Below are 22,232 nucleotides of genomic sequence, written 5' to 3' on the forward strand. Positions count from 1 at the left end.
GAGCAGGCAATGCTCTTAACCTCTGAACCATCTCTCCAGCCCCATGTTTGGTGCTTTTCTTATTCCTGGGCTATACCTGACTCTAGAATAAAGTGTCTCTTACCCTCTTTGAGGTGAGAGTGGTATTTTTGTGTTGATAGTCATAACAGCACAAAATAGGTTAAGACACAGATGGGCTAAAAGATTCAGATACTACTACATTCCATACAGATACTGTCATTCTATGTTTGAACCCCTTTCTAGGCCTTATTTATTTTTTTCACCTAGCACATTGGGGTGTTGGAAGAAAAAACCAGAATTCCTGGGGGGAGTTCTAAAAACACAGATGCCTGATCACTACAGCCCAGAGATTCTGGTTGTTTGGGGATGGGGCTCAAATACCAAAGTTCATTACATTTCTCAATTAGATCTCATAAGTTGGGGATGAAAACCACAGAACTCTGAGTCTATCAGTTGGCCCTTTGGGGAAAAGCAGTTTTTTTTTATTTTTTTTATTGAAAAAAAATTTCCGCCTCCTCCCAGCCTCCCATTTCCCTCCCCCTCCTCTCCCCTCCCCCCACTCCTCTCCCCCTCCCTCTCCAGTCTGAAGAGCAGTCAGGGTTCCCTGCCCTGTGGAAAGTCCAAAGTCCTCCCCCCTCCATCCTGGTCTAGGAAGGTGAACATCCAAACTGGCTAGGCTCCCACAAAGCCAGAACATGAAATAGGACCAAAACCCAGTGCCATTATCCTTGTCTTCTCAGCAGCCCTCATTGTCCGCCATATTCAGAGAGTCCGGTTTTATCCCCTGCTTTTTCAGTCACAGTCCAGCTGGCCTTGGTGAGCTCCCAATAGATCAGCCCCACTGTCTCCGTGGGTGGGTGCACCCCTTGTGGTCCTGACTTCTTTGCTCATGTTCTCCCTCCTTCTGCTCCTCATTGGGACATTGGGAGCGGGAAAAGCAGTTTTTAAAGACCAAAAAAAAAGGAGATTCCACACATGAAGCTTCAGGGACAGATTAGCGACTAGAAGACAGTGAGCTATGTATTCATGGTCCATGCTACTTTGGTAAAGGTATTATACTTCAATTAAAATTAAAGTGTTCTGGGGCTGGAGAGATGGCTCAGTGGTTGAGAGCATTGCCTGCTCTTCCAAAGGTCCTGAGTTCAATTCCCAGCAACCACATGGTGGCTCACAACCATCTGTAAAGAGGTCTGGCGCCCTCTTCTGGCCTTCAGGCATACACACAGACAGAATATTGTATACATAATAAATAAATAAATTTAAAAAAAAAATTAAAGTGTTCTTGGGATAAAAAAATGAAGAGTGTGGCTCCTGGTAGGGCCAGTGGATAGGCCCACACCCAGGAGTATTTGGCAGCACAAATTGAACTGTGGTTTGTTTATTATTTACTACGAGGAGGACTCACAGTTGGGAAGGGAGGTGGGTCTGGAAGGAGCTGGGAGAGGAGTAGGCGGTTGTATGATCAAAGAACACTATATGAAATTCTCAAGTAATTGATGAAAACATTTCATTAAAAAAGATTAGTGGTTGAGCCAGCTGTGGTAGCACATGTCTTTAATCCCAGAATTTGGGAGGCAGAGGTTGTGAGTTCGAGGCCAGCCTGGTCTGTAGAGAGAGTTCCAGGACAGGCTCCAAAGTCACAGAGAAACCCTGTCTTGAAAAATAAAACAAAACAAAATTACAGAGCATGCAAGCTGTAAATCTTGACAACTGCTGGGATGAAGAGGAAGCCCTGGGTTTTGAGTTAGGGTCCAAGCAAGAGGGCATGTTCAGTAATGAAGGTTGACAAGTAGTTGTGAAATGGTCTCCAAGTGCAAGTGGATTAACTATATTAAAAAGGATTATTGTTTCATGTGTATGTGAGTGCCTGTGTGAATTCATGAGCACCACATACTTTCGGTGCCTATGGAGGCCAGAGAGCATCCGATCCCTGGAGCTAGACTTACTGATAGTTGCAAGCCGCTTGCTGTGGGCGAGGTCTTGTTCTTTGTAAAAGCAGTAAGCCCTCTTAAACATTGAGCAATCCCTCCAGCTTTGGGTTAACTCCTAAGGATGAAGACAATAGTATGCCATTTTCTAATCTTGGGAGCAGACCAGAAAGTCAGTCTCCACCTAGAGGCAGAGTCGGAGCTCAGATTCCGTCCTTTCCACCTGGAGGAAGTTTAGCTTTCCCATAAAGGGCCTTTACAGAGCCCTGGAATCTCCACCTTCTTGAAAGGAAATTGAAGACCTAAGAATAGTAATTGTAAATTGCAGGGGGCAGGGAATTGGAGTTCAGGTGAAAAAACAGATCAATCCAGAAAGGCCCATCCTCATAGCCGCAAGGCTACCAATCCCGGTCTATCTACCTAACAACAGCGTTAAACTTTGATACAGAAACAGAAGCCAGCAGATATGCATATTAATCTGACCACGAGTTAAGCTGTTAGAACTGTGGAAAATCTCTTCCTGCAAAGCAAGTTTCTCTTTTGTGCTCGGTCTTTCACCTTTTCCTCTACCAGCATGGGGTTCCTGGGCAAGTTTTAGCTGTTAGGGCTCCATTATTTTAGGGTTCTTATTGTGAGATGGAGATAAGCCATTGGGATTCATTCATGGCAAATAATTCTTCCAGGCTTTTTGAATGCATTTGCTTCTATTGTGTTATAGTACATTGCATGCATTCTTTTCTTTTCTTTCTTCTTTTTTCTTTCTTTCTTTCTTTCTTTTCTTTCTCTCTCTCTCTCTCTTTTTTTTTATACAGAGTTTCTCTGTTACGGAACTCTGTAGACCAGGGTGGCCTCAAGCTCAGAGATCCACCTGTCCCCCAGTGCTGGGATTAAGGCCTGTGCCACCACTTCCTGGCTTTTCAACTTGCTATTTTCATATGACAGCAATCATTGTTAATGACTGCCATTGACAGAGCTAGACCTGTTATTAATTTTTATGTGGTGTGTGTGCTCGTTTGTGCTTTTGAGAATCCGTGTGTGTGGGAGTCAATGGAGGCTGGATCTCCTGGAACTGGAGTTACAGCTGCCATGTGAGTGCTAGGAAACTCAAATCCTTTGTAAGGGCAGCAGGTGGTCTAATCTGCTGAGCCATCCCTCTAGCTCCCCCTTGATATTTAAAAAGATATTTTTATGTGAATGTGTGTGTACCTGAGTATGTGTATGCACATCATATGCATACAGGAGCCCATGGGGAGGGGTCAGACGATGTGTCAGATTTCCTTAGAACTGAAGACAGTGACTCACCATGTGGGTCCTGGGAATCGAACCCAGACCATTTGCAGGAGTAGTAAGTGCTCTTAACTGCTGAGCCATCTCTCTAACCCTTGCTTTACTATTTTTGATGAAATTTGCAAAAGGTATACTTGTACAACTGGATGTTTTGCAGATGAGTACAACTCACGTAGGAGATGCTAGGAACCTGTGACGAGTCAAAACTGGCTAAGTAGCTTCACATTTCCGCACTCCTTGAGTAAACACTTATATTTAGTAAGGTCATTTAAAAACAACTTTTAGGGGCTGGAGAGATGGCTCAGCGGTTAAGAGCATTGCCTGCTCTTCCAAAGGTCCCGAGTTCAATTCCTAGCAACCACATGGTGGCTGACAACCATCTGTAATGAGGTCTGGACAGAATATTGTATGCATAATAAATAAATAAATATTTTTTAAAAAAAACAACTTTTTACTTAGCCACATGCAAACACTGGGTACAACGAAGGCTCCCAAATTCAATAAATGGCACAAATTACTCATAAATTACTTACAGAATCAGACACAATTCTAACCAATGGGATTTTGCAATATGCAAAATACTGTCATTTAAAGGAAGCTTCAAGTAATGATCTTTACAAAGATTTATTTAATATTATTAGTTTCATTACTAACCCCAGCTGGTCTGGAACCTGCTAGTGTGGAATTTACTATGTAGATCATGCTGGCTTTGAGTTTATCATAACCTTCCTGCTTCCGGCTCCCAAGTGCTGGGATTAGAGGTCTGAGACACCATGTCTGCTTTGTTGAATTTAGGTGTTAGATTGCTACCAATGGGGTCGGAAGGAACTTTCTTTGTTTTTTTTTTTTTTTTTCAGTTTTCCAAGGCAGGGTTTCTGTGCAGTTCTGCAATTCCCTCTATAGGGCTGGCCCTGAACTCAGAGACCCGCCTGCCTTTGCCTCCTGAGTGCTGGGACTAAAATGTGCACCACCAACCACCCTGTGGAAGGAACTTTCTTTTTTTTTTTTTAAATATTTATTTATTATGTATACAATATTCTATCTGTATGCCTGAAGGCCAGAAGAGGGCGCCAGACCTCTTTACAGATGGTTGTGAGCCACCACGTGGGCATTGAACTCAGGACCTTTGGAAGAGCAGGCAATGCTCTTAACCACTGAGCCATCTCTCCAGCCCTGGAAGGGACTTTCTAAAGTGAACATGTTTGACCTTAACTATGGTTATAGCTTCATTAGGTCTAAACTTATGTAACGTTAATATAAATTAACTTTATTATACAACATGATTAAATGTGACCTGGAAGTAAGCCAAATAAACCCTTTTCTATTAAAAAAGAAAAGTGGGAAAAGTTCTTTTAATTACATTTAGGTATTAATTTTTATTCATTTATTTATATTCTTTCTCTGGGGGGGCATGTGAAGAGGTCAGAGGAAATCTTGTAGGAGTTAGTTCTCTCCTTTCACCAAGTAGCTCCCAGGAATTGAACTCAGGTCACCAGGCTTGGCAACAAGTGCCTCTGTACCAGCTGAGTTCTTGTACCCACGCCCAAGTAATGAAAACATAAAGCAGGAAAGAAAGAAGGTGCACACCAAAGCCACAGGGTTCAATTCATTAACATAGATTTGTACTTTATTGGAATTTTGCATCCTGAGAATAAAATTTTATCTGACAAGTGAACAACGACAGAAGCAGCAGTGAAAGTCTCAGAGGCAGGTATCCTTCATTTTGGCACAGCTGTATATAGGTTGAGTTCTTTCAGGGGAGTCAATCCTGGACTCCAGGGGGAAGAGGAATTCATTCCACAGGCTACATAACACTACAAGATGCATGAAAGTTCGTGGTTTGAAGGACATATCCACTGTTATTCTCTTCTGGTAAAGCTGTCCAAACAGGAATCCTCTGCCAAAATGTAGAAGTCACTTATATTTCAACCAGATTTTTTTTTTGAACAATGACAGCTCTGTAGCTATCTGGATGTCCTGTTCTTGCAGTAGAGATTCACACTTGTATGTGGTTAGTCCAAGGATGGCAAACTAGCTTGTAGATTATATAATTTCAAACATTTAAAACTTGTTTCAAAGTCCAGGCATTAAAACAGTTTCCAACTATTTGCTTACAATAAAACAGAAAAGCAGGAAAATTATGCCAAGATAAAAGCAAATCAAATAAGCAGGAGTAAAAGGAACATTAGAGAACTTATTGCCTTGCTTATCACACAGACATCACACAAACTTTAAGAGGCTGAGAAATTGTCATTTAGACCAACATGACACCAGAACACTGCACATTTGAATCCTCTGTGTGTACATGGACACGCCTCAGTGAATCAGTTCAGTTCCAGAATCCTGAAACAAACCCAAACTGGGCAAATTATAATCCGAATTTATAGCCCAATCTCTCTCTCTCTCTCTCTCTCTCCTCTCTCCTCTCTCCTCTCTCCTCTCTCTCTCTCTCTCTCTCTCTCTCTCTTTCTCCATCATCCAGGAACTAGGAAGCAATATGTTGAGAGGGTCAAATAATCCTGATTCTTTTAGAAAAGTGGCTCCCAACTTTTTCATTATATGGATCTCTAAATTCCTTCCCCATTTTCAAGTACATATTAAAGTACACTTAAGGACGCCTTCCTATTTTCCATTAAATACAAGCACACTTCCGTTCACAGTTTCTGATCAGTGTTGGTAAGCAATGTTGAAAGACAGAATAGGAAAGAACATGAGCAAAATGCATGCTGATTCCATGTCTTGTTTGGCTGGTGGAGAAGGAATGTGATAGGTCAGTGTGTGGCCTTTAGTGTTATTTTTCGAATTAATTCTTCAAAAAGGCTCAAGGATACTTTCCACTGCTCTCTTTATCTGCCTCAAGCTAGAACCACTGGTTTACACCTACCTGTTCTCCCTAAATCAAGTATTACTATAGTACAATCATTCATGTTTAACAAATAGGGTATTGGCAACAAAAGTGACTATGGAAAAAAATAAATCAAGCACACACTTACTCTGTAGGGTGTTACCAAGAAAGAAAACAATATTGTGGATTGAAAGCCACATCTCCTTAGAAATTATGTAATTATTCAATCCAATATTTCTTTTAGTCAGTTTCTAAGCATATGAGCACACAAAAAAGACCTTCAATATCCCTGTGAGGTAGGTCCAGATGTCGTCCCCACTTCAACAATGAGAACATGAGGTACAGAGGGATTAAGCAGCCGAGCTAAAAATTAAACCAAAAGTGACTTGGGGTTGAACTCTAGGCCATTTTCCTTTCCACTTAATTTTCTAAATTCATTCCAATAGATTTTGTTGAGGGTAGGGAACTTGGTGAGAGACTGAAGCAGATGTGAAATTGAATATGCAACTCTTCACATACTCTAAGGGGACACTTTGCCATGTCTGCTGTTGTCACAGCTCCAGTTCTTGCCTGGATACCAACTGCATAGTTGTATCCCATATGCAAACAGAGATCCCAGCCCTTGCTTCCTAGGGAAATGCTATTCATTTTTCTCAGCACAGAGGGGATAGGTCTACCAGAGATTTGGTTCTTTGAGTGTGCCTTTATTAACACACATCGACTAGCAGCCAGGCAGCAAACTGAACTCAAACTGCGCAAGGCACTGTGAGTTTCCACCAAGTCTGCACAGTCAAGATCTTCCACGGCTTCTCAGAACCATGGTGTGTTAGATCATTTCTCATTTTTTGTTGTCCAACTCAAGGTTCAACCCTCTCCTTGTACTTTAGGTCACTTGCCTGGGGGCCACAATATTAGATTGTTTCTTCATTAAGTCTGACTTCGACAAAATTCACAGAAAATGGAACATATTCTCAGGTTGCCATCATCAAATTAAAAAGGCTGGCTCAGAATCAGGTAAGGAAATGTTGGAACAAGGTAAGGATTATATACATACACACATATATACACACACTCACACATACATACATGGAAGGATATACTTATAGATATCTTCAATTATTTTAGCTCACAAGTACATGAACAAGTATTAATAAACTTATTCTTCACCATGAAAAACCTCCCAACAGTTCACCACTCAAGGGATCCTGAATGACTTGATAGTTGTAAAATAGACCTTTTTCTTTTCTTTTTTAAAAAGAAGCAGATTTTTATAGGCATATTTAGAGTTAATTTCAATGAACTTGAACACTTCCAGTTAATTTAGTAAAAAAAAATATTTCTACTATATGAATTGTTCCGATTAATCAGGTAAGTATATTCTATATTCGCCTAGGGCATATAGTAAATTCAAATGAAATTTTGTTTGGGGTCTGCATGTTCAAGTAGTGCTTTAATTTTTAAGTGGCAGCTTATCTGTAAACAAAAATCAAAGTGCTAATGACTTACAAGGTCACAGACATTTGGAAATACCTAACTCTTGATAGGTTTACAAATGTTATTGAGCTTTACTCAAATTATCAAAGGCAACAATAACTCTCAGTAAAATGGCAATGCTAGGCATGAACACAGTTAAATTTCTGAGATATTAGTGTTTATAGAACATGCTAGTATAAGAAATATATGAGTTTTAGTAGGGTCTTTAATCAAAGACCACTGTCCTTCCAGAACCATGTTGAATTCTATGCTTACTAGCATTAAAATTACAGTAATTTTAAGTGACTGATAGTTCTATTCAATGATATTTTGTCATTAATGTATCTCATGTTTGGAAGATAAGTAAATGGGCTTAAATAAGAGGCAATCAATAACCTTGTGCTATCATGCCTAGTTGAAAAGAATAATTTCTAAGAATTCATTCACTCTGCTTTCTTCCACATACCATGCTATCTTTGAAAAAGACAAGGCACTTTCCCATCTACTTCGAAAGTTACAATAATCTCTTTTCTAAATTAGGGGAAACACATAGAGGACATGTCTTGAGATGGAGTTATTCGGCTAATGACATTTGTCCATGTTTTTATTAATAATATAGATGCTACTTGCCTTATGGACAAGCTTTAAAATGACCAGTTGAATCAATTTATTAAGCCAGAATCTTGGACCAAATGAGAAGTAACAGAAACCATGCTCTTTCTTTTCTTTTCTTTTCTTTGGAGACAGGGTCTCATTCTGTAGCCCAGGCTGTCTTCCAATTCATGGCAATTCTCTTGCTTTAGCTTCTGAAATTGTGGGATTAAAAGTGCAAACCAGCACGCCAGGTTTTTCAGAATGTGACTTAGAAAAAAGTCTTTTAACTTGCAATCTCCAAGTCTGGTGAGATTGAAATGCTTTGGCAAAAACATGCTATTTTAAAATGTTTTTCCTCTGGAAACTACCATGGCAGTTTTAATAAAGGGATATTATGTATCAAAGAAATTAAAGTTATGTTTTTTTCAATCAAAAATAACTTTCACAAAATAGTTGGTTAACCCAATGGAAAAATACAAGTTACACTCTATCCTGAGGCTAAGGGAAAAACAGTTTGGTGGGGGAGGAATTAGAGACCAAGGTGCACTCCGTCACATTAGCATTTGTTGATTCATTTCAATAAGAAGGAATCTCATCCCCAACCAAACTAATCACCCCCCTGGCGGGGAAGCAGTGTGAAACAAAGAAAAGAAAAAAGCCAGATTGTCTTCTGTGTAGTTCGAGAAACTATGATTAGTCAATCACTATATTGAACAATCAATTAACACATGAGTAGTTCTAATCGAATTGACATATTGTAAAATGTTATTTTTAATGACAAATACTATTGTAACTTGAATTATACTTGGTCACCTCCAGATACAAGCTATTCCTATTTTAATATCTGTTTCATGGAAACAATTCGTTACACTTCTTGTTTTTTGTGTTGTTGAACAAAATGAAGTGTGATTTGTCCACGGCAGAAAAGGTTTCTATGATCACTACTTGGTCAAATTCTAAGGCTCAAAACGTAATGTAAGATTGCCAAGGGCTGACATTCACAAGGAATTATCTTACCAGTAAGGATTAAGATTTTGTATTATGATGGAATGGAAATCAATTTTGGTATTTAAATGTCACAGTATGAAGCATAAATCTGATGACATTAGCTGCAACATAAAACATAGATATGATTTTCCCTGACCTTAGCTATAAAACAAGACATTGGGTATGCATTTTCAGAGGCTTTCTTCTTGTCTATAAAAATACACCTTCAATCCTGCAGCAGGCAGACATATTTGCAGGCATACACAATAAATATGCTAGGATTTAGAGATCTGGGGTGGCTGGGTGACATGGGGGGGGGGGGATGGGTCTCCAAAAGTGTTTGTGCAAACCATTAGAACAACATCAAACTGGTCTTTCCTCCTCTGGTCAAGGACTAATTCCAGATTAGGCAAAACTTTTAAAAGTGGCTTTAAAAGGCTTGACCTTGTATGCAGAAATGATTGTTCTGTCCAATAAAATGAACTGACTTAAAAGCAGTTAAGAGTAGAAGGACAAAGAGAATGTATTCAGTAACGGCAAGTACAAACAATGCCCGTATACAGGCATTCCCTTGCAGTTGAATTCGTGTGATATCAAACTTTTCTTATATTTTAATTTCAAATTGTAGTAGAACCAGAGGGGTAATCTCACTCAATTTAACTGTAAAAAAAAAAAAAAAGAGAAAGATGCATGTTCCAACCAAAACACATTTACAAATGGAATACAATTTTATCTAAATTTTACTTGTCTTTCCTCATTGATAATTTCAAAATGTTTAGAAAAGATTCTCAAGCAGAAGGCTAAGAATATTTTCCCAGCTCTGACTAGACTACTGCATAGTCCATAGCTACAGCTTCTCAGCACTCTTTCTCAATGTAAAATGCAGGCTAAAATGTGGCTTTCATGGAGGCCTTGATATCTCACAAGATTAAAAATCTCAAAACACTTTTTTGATTTTTTTTTTGAGACAGTGTTTCTCTGTGTAGCCCTGGATGTCCTGGAACTCATTCTGCAGATCAGGCTGGACTTGAACTCAGAGATCCACTGCTTTAGCCTCCTAAGTACTGGGATTAAAGGCCTGCACCAGGATGAATTGGCTCTCAAGACACTTAAAAGGGGAAATTCTATGTATTTTCAAAGGAGGGAAAAGATACATAGGCAAAAGGAAATGAGAGCTAACGCAGCCATAAGATGAGTTAGATGTCAACTATTTTGAGGGGGTGGAATGGAGGACAAATGAAGAGCAGTGAATTAAATGGAAAAAATAAGATTCTTGGTCTCAGGTGTAACGCACAAGGTCTGAACTAATGGTTTCAATTTTAATCCACTTTGTTAGGAAGGGCAATCTTGCCCCACACCTGAAATTTAACATACTCATGTTGGCTTTGCCACAAAACAGCATGTTAAAGGTCTCTACATTCAAAAGGATGCTTGCAAACTTCTTATCAAAATCTACGTGGACATGTTGGCAATACATTAATAATAATAATCCTGTAAACCATGGCATACCACATTTTACATTATGCAAAGAGACAATATTTACAAGTCTTTAGGAGTTTAAATATTTTATCCACTAACATAAGTGACAATTTAGCAAAGTGCAGGAGGAAACCAGTGCTATTAATTGCATGTTCTTTAAAAGCAGAGTAAAATCATTTCTAAAAGCTACCAAAAGCGTATTTGGGTGTGTCCAGTGAGGGATTACAGAGCATTAAATAGCCTAGAAAATGATGCGCATTTAGAAACGGTGAGTGTGAAAATCCTAAGGCAGCATGCTCAGAACAAGGGTTTTGTCTGTTTCTTTACACACCAGCACTGATGGTTTTAGTGTCAACTACATATGATTGTATATGTTTGTGTGTATTTATTTAAAAATTGAGAGTGCAAAACACAAGCCTCATTTAATAACAAAAAAGATGTGCAAATTGCCTTCTTAAATCAACACAAATAAAAGAGTGAGAAGAATATTCTACTGTTATAAAGAATAAATTGAACACAGCAAAGGAGACTTCTCCATTCCAAGATCATCTACAAGGCACTAAGGGTAGGAAATGACAGAAAACACAGAAGTGACCGAACAAAACTCCTCAGTCAGGTCGGAATATGGGGTATTTTGGTAAGAATTCTATTAGGATTACCTGTAAAAAAAAAAAAAAAAGAAAAGAATATATTGACAAAATAATCTTTATTTAACGTACATAAACTTGCAAAGTCTAGTTGATTTCCACAGGACTGTATTTTTATTCTGAATTACAGGAAGTAAGTAAAATATACAAGATGTGACAAAACAGGCCATGCTTTTCAAAACTGAACAGGACGGTGAACCTACCCGCTAGAACTGACAGCTGCTACTGCCTGATTTCCAACAGTTACTTTCTTAGAACCAAATTCTATTACATTTTTATATCCTAGAGCCAAGTAGAAGAGATTAAAACTACTTTATACAGATTAGGAAAAAAAATACCAGTTTTTATTTTTCAATTAAAGCAGCTAATATTAGTTGAGGATTATTATTTTTTGAAAGTTGTTTGCAAAATAGGAGTTGTCCAAACGATTGACTATAAAACAAGTGAATTGCAGAAGGGCTTCCAAGATTTCTGTTTTTGTGAGACAAGAGCCTCAATTTGTGGCCCTGGCCAGCCTGGAACTCTCTATAGATCAAGCCGGCCCCAAACTCACAGACACCTACCCGCTTCTGCTTCCAACTGCTGGAATTAAAGGCAGGAGGAACTTCTCTTATTAAGCTATTGTTATCATCATGATGAAGACAGTCCTAAGGATCAAACTCAGAGCTCTAGATGCTGGACAAGCACTTTACCAACTGCACTATAGTCTCAGACCTGGCATGTTTAATGATAAACATTGGGAGCTTGGAAGATCCATGATGGTGGACTAGATCATGTTGTTTCTAAGTGCTCTTATGCTTTATGATTAAAGCTGCCTGTTTTCTTTTCTTTTTGAAATTGTTTTGAGATAGGGTCTCATTATGTTACCCTGGCTGGCCTGAAACTTTGAGATCCACTTGCCCCTGACACCCAAGTGCTGGGATGAGAGGTGTGTGCCACTGCACCCAGCAAGACCGCATATTTTCAGTAAAAATGCTTAGCCAATATTTAAATCTATTTTAATAGATTTTATTTATTCAATAGTTTATTCACTCCAAGTTAAATTTCAGCCATATTAAAGATGAACCAGATAGCCAGGTGGATCTCTTGTGAGTCTGAGGACAGCCTGGTCTACAGAGTGTGAGTTCCAGGACAGCCAGGGCTGTTACACACAGAAACCTTGTCTTGAAAAACTAAACCAAACAACCAAACAGGAAAAACAAAACAAAACAAACAAAAACCAAAAAAAAAAAATAAAAGAAAGAAAAGCCAGGTATGAGATGACTTTATGGGAAAAAAAAGAGAGAAAAAAAAAAAGAAAAGAAAAGCCAGGAATATGGTTCCAGAATTGAAAGTTAATTCCTTAGGTAAGTTTTTAAATTCTTTTTTCTTTTTTTGACACATTTGCACCGTGGTGTATTTTGCTAGGCAACAGCTGTTCTCAGTGCTGTAGGTTAGGGTGTACAACATTTTGAGCTGAGACTTTTCTAAGATGTACATGATCTGTAGGCTTTCAAGATACTTTAGGTTGGCCACAAATCTAAAGAAAATGAATGGTGGCCTCTATGCCCCAACAGACAGAAGTTCAGGCTGAGAAGCTAAAGGGCCTGAACAACAGATGGCAAACACAGTAAGCAATACATAGCATTTGGGGTGAAATCACAAGAATAATTAAAACAGCTTCATACTTACATATTCCATCATATTGCTAGTTTCACATTTCCTTTTAGTCAACTTCCAGTGCAAAGCAAGCTAAAAAGGTAGAGTTTGGTTAAGAATTTTTCTATCATCTTTGGTTAATTGCAATGAACTGCATTTGAATAAGAGTAAAATCTAGGCTGCATGACATAAAATAGCGCCTCAAATACCTTACCCAGAAGATATGCTAGTAAAGGGGTAAAAGGATTAAGTTTGCTAATCCATTCCTTTGTGTGCTGGATTAATTCACTTAGTACTTACTTTTTCAATTTGATAATTCAAAACTATAAATAGGGTACCTACTTGCCTTAAATTTCTTACCTTGTGGTATAATCTGTTATTTTCCCATTCTAGTAACTTCTGAATTGATCTTCTGGTCTAAGAAAAAGGATTAAGATTCCATGAGAAGATAACTTAAACATTATAAGCTACATGTATCTGTGTTTTTTGTCTTCTTGTAAGGCATTACTCATTTTTTTATTACAAATCAGAAAAAAGTGCAACATATATAGAAACTGCCAAAAGTGAAATAACACTTTGAGCGGTTACTGCATAGCTATAAAAAAAAAAAAGATCTCTCTGTGAGTTTGAGGCCAGCCTGGTCTACAAAGGGAGTTCCAGGACAGGCTCCAAAGCTACAGAGAAACCCTGTCTCGAACAACAACAACAACCCCCCCAAAACAAACAAACAAACAAACAAAAAAGATCTCTCCACCCACTCATCCATCCATCAAATTTTAATTTATGCTTTTTTAAAAAATATTTATTTATTAAGCATACAATGCACTGCTGGCAAGGAAGGCACCAGGTCTCATTACAGATGGTTTTGAGCCACCATGTGGTTGCTGGGAATTCAACTCGGGATCTCTGGAAGAGCAACCAGTGCTCTTACCCTCTGAGCCATCTCTCCAGCCCCTAATTTATGCTTTTCCAAATGAAGTATGCATATGAATTGCTGTGTGGTACGTGGCCATGCACTGGACAGCTATGGAAACCCATCAACAGTGTGCTAACATGGAGCAGCAGCAGCTGTGGGCCTCATAAAGATGTTCGAGAACCTTTCTCGGGACTACTTTTTCAGTAAACACCTCACATTCCAAACTAAGCTGGTTCAGCCCAGGTTTTCCTAGCAGATGGTGAAGTGTAATGGAGAGACGATGCAATGCAGGAACCGGACATAGCAGAGTCTCTCCATTCTAATCCATTCAAAATGCATGCATATTGGAGGGTGTTAGAAAGTCTCTAAAGCTTTTGAAAACGCTGGAAGAATACCAGGCATTTTTGATTCTTATTGGAAAGGGTTTTTGATTAACATAAAAGAAGGAAAGCCAGATGCTCCCCAGCATTTGGGAGGTGCACTCCTGTGAGTTGTGCACAGTTAGGAGTAGGTGCCACAAGTGAGATCCTGCGTCAAATTACATAAATAAGAAAAGGGAGGAAGGAGTCACTTGTAAAAAAAATCGAAAAGAAAATTCAGTAGAAAGACCTGTATTTTGATCATGAAATGATGCATTCCCTTGTTGAACTGTCTACACTGCTTCAGGGCAATACAAAAATGAGAAAGAAAATCCTCAGACTTGTATGGGACCACCAAAGACCTTCAGAGACAAAAAGAATCTCGAGAAAGAGCAAAGGTTAAAGCCATCACGTGTCCTGATGTGAAACTCTTAATTGAAAGGATAATCAAAACAGTGGGACACTAGTGTAAAAGACAGACATAATGGCTGCTCTTGCAGAGGACTGGGATTCAGTTTCTAGCATCCATGCTGGGAGATTTATAACCACTTGTAATTCTTTTTTTTTAAAGATTTATTTATTATGTATACAACATTCTGTCTCCATGTGTGCCCGCACGCCATAGGAGGGCTCCAGATCTCAGTTCAGATGGTTGTGAGCCACCATGTGGTTGCTGGGAATTGAACTCAGGACCTTTGGAAGAGCAGCCAGTGCTCTTAACCTCTGAGCCACCTCTCCAGCCCCCACTTGTAATTCTTACTCCAGGGGATCTGACACCTCTTTCTGGACTCCATGGGTGCCAGCGCGCGCACGTGCACACACACACACACACACACACACACACACACACACACACACACACACCTCCCTCAGACATAGACCAGTAGAACAGAACAGGGAACCTAAAAATAAACCCACACACGATCAAGTAATTTTCAAGAAGGCTAGCAAAAGTGCACACTGGGAAGGCAGGAGGTTCCTGAATGGTGTTGGGAAACCGGATATCTAAAGGTAAGCGTGAAGTTGGTCCAAGCTTACTTATATTAACTCAGATGAATTAAAAGCTAAATATTTACTCAGAAGCTAGAAAACTCATTTTTTAAAAAAAGATAATATGCAATACTGCTTTTGGCAATGTTTTCTTTTAATATGAACCCCCCAACAAAAATACCCACCCAAAACAAAACAATAACAGAAAACCCTAGCACCTCTCCCAACCCCCACCAAAAAAAACCCAAAACATAAAACCCAGACAGGGAGAAAATAAAAAAAAGAAATCAAAAGGCAACACGCAGAATGTGAGACCATTATCTGCAAGTCATACACCTGAATTAAACTCCAAAACATGTAAAGAACCCCCACAATGGAACAGAAAACAACAAAACAACCAGCAAAGAACCAGTCCAAACCGGTCCATTAGCAGAAGGGCCAACTGGTAAAAGAGGAAAAAAAATTCTTTAGGCTTTTGTTTAAACCACTCTGCTTTTAATTTCTCACCAGGGGGGTGAGGTGGGAGGTGGGAATGGGGGGTGGGGAAGAAGTCAGCCATTTTGGAAGTATGCCACCTTCATTACCTAGTCATGGCTCCTCTCCCTACCTGTCTGCCTATCGGGAAATCTGTCTAATTCCCAGTTCTCAGTATGATGATATATGGATCGGTAGACCACTTTGAAGCCAACTTTTTCATTGCTGAGACTAGCAGAATTCTGGAGGAGCAGAAGGAGGGAAAGGGTGAAATTTAGTAGGGGATGGTGGCACACGCCTTTAATCCCGGCACTCCGGAGGGTGACGCAGATGGATCTGTGTGATTTGAGGCCAGCCTGGTCTACAAAGTTCCAAGACAACAAACTCTACGTAGTGAGACTCTGTCTCAAAAAAGTTAATAAAGAAAGGTGTATAAATATCTAGCTTTTCCAGAGTTTGGTTTTGTTTTGCCTGCAGTCACTTCTACTGTTGTGACACAAGGTGGCGCTCTAGGTCCAGGTATCTGTATAGGCTTAGCAGTTCTCAAGACCTCACTTTTTCTCTTTTTTTCTTTTTGCTTCCCCCTCCCCCCCTTTCTTTTTTTTAAGACAGGGTCTTACTTTGCAGCCCGGGCTGTCCTGATAACTCACAGGGGTCTTAAACTTGCAAAGACCCACCTACTGCTGTCTCCTGAGTGCTGGGATTAAAAGAATGTATGAAGTCTGGTCAAATTTGCTACTCTTACAGAGGATCCAGGTTGAGCACCCGAGTGGCAGCTCACAATGGTCTGTAACTCTAGTTTCGGGGCACAACTGTCTGTAACTCTAGTTTCTAGCCTCCATGAACAACAGGTGCACAAGTGGTGCACATACATACATAAAGGCACAACACCCATACACATAAAAATAGAGAAATAAATAAGAAATTAAATAATGATATCTCCTGCATAGAGATCATTTGACCTATATGGATTCACTGCTGAATTCTACGAAATCGTTAAGGAAGAAATTAGTATTTCTCAGTAATATCATCCAGAAAACAGGGACAGAGCAAATCCTTCCTAACTTTTCTACAGGGCCATTATTTCCATAGTACTCAAACCAAATAAAGATGCTACACAAACATACCTGTAGGTTAGCTGGTATTTCTTTGTAAACAATGCGACAATAATCCCAAATTAAACATTACAAACACGGTAAGGTATTTATCACAGCCAAGTGGGATTTGAAAATCAATCCATCATATTAGCAAATGTAAAGAAATATCATGTGATCGTACCAATACATTTAGGAAAGGTTTCTAACAAAATGAAACAACACTGAGTGGACTCAGAATAGGAAAGAACTTCTTCAACTTGAAGAATAAGATCTAGAAAAAGCACAGCTAAATTCATAGCTAAGATCACACATGGAACAGCTGAGGTACATAGCCAATATTTCTATTAAAAGTCACAGTGAGCCAGGTGGTGGTGGCACACACCTTTAATTTCAATGCTTGGGAGGCAGAGACAGGCAGATCTCTGTGAGTTCGAGGCCAGTCTGGTCTACAGAGCTGGTTCTAGGATAGTCAGGGCCACACAGAGAAATCGTGTCTCATAAAACCAAAACAACAAGAACAAAATCACAGTGGTTATCATAGCTAATGTGATAGGACAAGAAAGACAAGGCAGAAAGAATGGGGTATGTATCTGACTGCTCACATTCCTGTAACAGTTTACCATGGAGCAGTTGGCTTTTGAAAAGCAGATATTTAGTCCTCAGAGGTATGGAAGTGGAGATGCCCAAGATCATATTGCCTGAAGACGCAGTATCACATGAGGAACTAATTCTTGGCTCATGCATAGTCATCTTCTTGCCATGTCATTCTTTTTGGCAGAGGGGTGAGACAGTTACCTAGAGTTTCTTTAATAAGGGCATTCATTCTGTTCATAAGGGCCCTGGCTCATGATGTAATCACTTTTCCAAAGCCCCACTCCCCAATACCATCACATGATGATTAGCTTTCAACACAGCAATTTTGGGAGATGTAAACATTTAGGCTGTACCATTCTGCCCCCTGTCCCCAATTTCATATCCTCTCTCCCCCCCCCTTTTTTTTTGGTTTTTCGAGACAGGGTTTCTCTGTAGCTTTGAAGCCTGTCCTGGAACTAGCTCTTGTAGACCAGGCTGGCCTCGAACTCACAGAGATCTGCCTGCCCCTGCCTCCCGAGTGCTGGGATTAAAGGTGTGCGCCACCAGCACTCAGCATCATGTCCTCTTGTACAGAATGCATTCATTCCATCGCAATAGTCCCCATTCCAACATCAACTCAAGTGGAATTTGAAATTACAAACACAATACTGTTTAGTTGAGAATCCACAAATAGAAATAGTAAAGTAGAAATTTAATAAACTATGAAGGAAATCACAAACTCTGAGGAAAGAAATAAACAACTATCCAAATAGAGAGATATTCCAGGAATACAGGTGAACTAGACTCAATATTGTCAAAATGTCCAGTCTTCCCAAATTAATCTATATTGTAAAGTACTTTCAGACAAGGTCCCAGGTAGATCTCATGAAAATATAAACGAACTGATTCTAGAGCTTATACAAAAGGCAAACATCCAGAGTACTCAACGAAGAACAAAGTCGGAGGCTGACTACTAACTGCTCTCTTCACTTAGTATAAAAGGGACATTTAAAAATTATTTACTCATGTATTTTATGTATATGAGTACCCTGTCTGCACACCAGAACAGGGCATCAGATCCCACTATAGAAGATTGTGACTCCACCCTGTAGTAGTTGGGAATTGAACTCAGGACCTTTGGAAAACCAGCCAGTGATCTTAACTGCTGAGCCACCTCTCCAGTCCCATAAATGTACTTTAATCCAGCAAAGTGCTATTGATAAAAGTATTAATGGGACTGATAAGAGGGGTAAAAAGATAAATGCACATAAATCTAAAGCCTTCTGATTTTTGACAAATGATGAAAGACCTTCTATTGGAGAAAGAATAGTATAGTCTTTTTGCATATAATTCTTGAACAAGTAGACATTCACAATTAAAAATTAATCTATTCAAAGATCATGGAGATAAATGTAAACTGCAAAACTATAAAATGCCTATACTGTAGCCTAAAACAAAATTGAGGTGACTTTAGGTTTGGTAATAGATTCTTAGATATGCAACCAAAAGAAAGAAGATCTAACTAAAATCAAAAATTGGTTATGTTGAAATCAATAAAATTTAAAAATTCTGGTACAGATATCTAATTGTTATGAGAATGAAAGATAAGCAGTGGACTGGAGAAAATATTTGCAAAGTACTTATCTTTGAAGACTACTGGCATGCACAGTATTTGGATCATTTTCAAAAGTTGAACAGTATTCAAAGAAAAAGAAAACTGGGCAAGCCCCTGGCTTGTTACATAATGGTGTTCCTTTAAAAATGGATGTGTAAGCATACTGTGGAAGGTATGCAGTCTTTCTTCTTCTTCTAGAAGTATCCCATACCTGGGTTATTAAAAATGGGGATGGTTGTGCACCATGGCACATGCTTTTAATTTTAGCATTTGGGAAGCAGAGACAGTTGAACCTAAGACAATATCTCAAAAACAAAAACCCCAACCTATAACAGTCCCCCCCAAAAATAAAAAACAACAAAACCAAATTCCCAAACAAAGGGATATGGTGAATAGAAACCTTTCAAAGAAGACACACAAATGGCAGGTAAGCACACAAAAAAGTCTGCTCAGCATCATATGACTCCATAGAGCTCGAAATCAAAATTGTGAAGTGCTGATTGTGTTGCACCAGCTGGGAAACACCACTGCACAGGTGTTCAAACGACCAAAATCTAAAACACTGACAACGCCAAATGCTGGGGCTGAGGCTGTGGAGAAACAGAAGTTCTAGTTACTGCTTGTAGGAATGCAGAATGGATTGACACCATGGAAGGCAGTTTGACAGTTTCCTACAAAGCTAAGCATACTCCTACTGAATGATCAGCATCGTACTTCTTGGTACTTATTCAAATGAGTTTTAAAGTTCTGCTCACTCATCTTTATGATTGCTACGTCTTGAAGCAACTAAGATGGCCTTCAACAGGTGAAAAGGTGATAAAAGAAAGCATAGGATATTTAAACAAAGCAATAGTGTCCAGTGACTAGACTACCAAGGCTAGATCTGCTGAAATGAGCTACCAAGCCAAAACAAGTTTAAGAACCTTAAATATATCCCAGTAAGTAGAGGAAGTTAGCAAAAAAAAGACTATCTAAACTAATTTTAAGCATATGTTTCTGGAAGAAACAGAAACATTAGAGACAAAAAAGTTCAGTGATTGCTCAGGATTTGGAAGTGGGAGAGAGGGAGGAGCAGGTACAGTACAGTAGACACTTAGGCCTGTGAAATTACTATTCAGTATGACACCGTGATGACAGATAGGATAATAAGCTGTTAAAACCCAAAGCATGTAGAATACAGAATGAACCCTAATGGAGACCATGAACTTTACTTAATTATAATGTAGCAACACTGGCTCATCAATTATGAAAATGTCATCACACGAACACTAGACGCCAACAGTAGGCGAAGTTGGCATCCAGTGATAACAAGTTTATGGGACTTCTGTATTTTTGTTCATTTTATTCTGTAAACCTAATATTGTTTAAGAAATATGCTAACTGGATTGGATATATATATAATAACTCTCTATATAATAAATATGCTAACTCTCAACTCAACAGTTAAGAGTGCTTGCTGCTCTTCCATAGGACCTGATTTTGATTCCCAGCACCCACATCAGGGAGCTCAGAACTGCCTGTAACTAACTCTAGGAGAGCCTGCTGCCTCTGGGCTGTGCAGGTACCTGTATTCAGGTGGATATTAATTGCCCCTGCACATAATTAAAAATAAAATAAATCTAAAAAATAAGTGTCCTCTACAAGAGAAGCAAATTTTCATAACCACTAAGCTATATCTTCAGTCCTAGTAAGGAAGCTTTTAAAGATGAAACCAAGCGACAGTGGACATTAATTTGAATTTGCTGAGAAAAAATAGAGAACTCTTTTTTTTTTTTTTTTGGTTTTTTGAGACAGGGTTTCTCTGTGGCTTTGAAGCCTGTCCTGGAACTAGCTCTTGTAGACCAGGCTGGTTTCGAACTCACAGAGATCCACCTGCCTCTGCCTCCCGAGTGCTGGGATTAAAGGCGTGCGCCACCATCGCCCGGCAAAAATAGAGAACTCTTAAGAAGCCAAATGAATTTTAAGTAAGATAAATTCAAAGCGAGCATGTAATGACATACCGAGACAGCATGTAATGAAACTATTAAAAGTCAACACATAAACTTGAAAGCAGCTAGAGAAGAGAACCCTGTGTCAAGGGAGCCTCAAGGAGATGAAGAACTCATTTCACATCAGAGGCCAGGAAGCTCGGAGGCATTTAAGTGTTGAAAGAAAAATACCAATTAAAAATTCTGTGTCGGGGCTGGAGAGATGGCTCAGAGGTTAAGAGCATTGCCTGCTCTTCCAAAGGTCCTGAGTTCAGTTCCCAGCAACCACATGGTGGCTCACAACCATCTGTAATGGAGACTGGTGCCCTCTTCTGACCTGCAGGCGTACACACAGACAGAATATTGTATACATAATAAATAAATATTTAAAAAAAATAAAAATTCTGTGTCTAAAAAAAATTATCCTTTCACTAACAAGAGAAAGGATAAAACTGGACTCTCTGAACATGGCGAACAATGAGGGCTGATGAGAAGCCAAGGACAATGGCACGGGGTTTTGATCCTACTTAATGTGCTGGCTTGGTGGGAGCCTAGACAGTTTGGATGTTCACCTTCCTAGATATGGACGGAGGGGGGAGGACCTAGGACTTACCACAGGGCAGGGAACCCTGATTGCTCTTTGGACTGGAGAGGGAGGGGGAGAGGAGTGGAGGGAGGGGGAGGGAAATGGGAGGCTGGAAGGAGGTGGAAACTTGTTTTTTTTTTATTCTCCTTTTATCAATAAAAAATAAAAATAAAAAAAATCCAGAAAAAAAGGGGTGAGAAACATTTATTGTCATGTGAGCTGCCTATAAGAGATTCTAAAGAGAGTCCTTTAAGTTGAAATGAAAGGGCACCACCAATAAAATACCAAGTATATAATACATATTAAAAAAAACCCAGTTCTATTGCAATATGCTTGGTAACATCTCTTTTGATTTAGATGAACCATAAAATGAAAATTATATATCTGTATTAATAGGCACATAATACTCAAGATGTAACCTGGGATAATAACAACATAAAGGCAGAAGTGAGGACATACACAGGAGCAGAGTCTGTGCGATATAAGGTTGGGATTACAGTGCACGATGGCGGACTCCTTTAATCCCAGCAATTGGGAGGCAGAGGCAGGCAGATCTCTGCCAAGTTTGTGGCTAGCCTGGACTACAGAGCGAGTTCCAGGATGACCAAGGCTATACAGAGAAACCCTGTTTTGAAAAACCAAGAAAGTTGGAATTGGAACCAATAAAAAATATCAAAAAATTATACACAAAAAGAATTGAGAAAATACATGGTTATTAAATGTGAAATGACCGAGCAGGCTCATGTGTTTGAACCTTTGATCTCCAGCTAGCTATGT

The 22,232-nt window shown here is 39.2% G+C and overlaps 1 protein-coding gene across 1 annotated transcript in view; it reads right to left on the reverse strand.

Annotated features, from left to right (window-relative positions):
- Nucleotides 1–4,815: 4,815 nt before the first annotated feature.
- The window catches only part of Chic1 (cysteine rich hydrophobic domain 1), a 44,061-nt gene continuing 26,644 nt past the window's right edge, over nt 4,816–22,232 (reverse strand). The window contains exons 4-6 of the mRNA XM_075956679.1: nt 13,239–13,295; nt 12,912–12,971; nt 4,816–11,252 (exon numbers count right to left, since the gene is read on the reverse strand). Coding sequence (XP_075812794.1) covers nt 11,202–11,252; nt 12,912–12,971; nt 13,239–13,295 — 168 coding nt within the window. The 3' untranslated portion in view covers nt 4,816–11,201. The remainder of the gene's footprint in view (nt 11,253–12,911; nt 12,972–13,238; nt 13,296–22,232) is intronic.

The sequence above is a fragment of the Microtus pennsylvanicus genome, chromosome X (assembly GCF_037038515.1).
Source record: "Microtus pennsylvanicus isolate mMicPen1 chromosome X, mMicPen1.hap1, whole genome shotgun sequence".
Taxonomy (NCBI): domain Eukaryota; kingdom Metazoa; phylum Chordata; class Mammalia; order Rodentia; family Cricetidae; genus Microtus; species Microtus pennsylvanicus.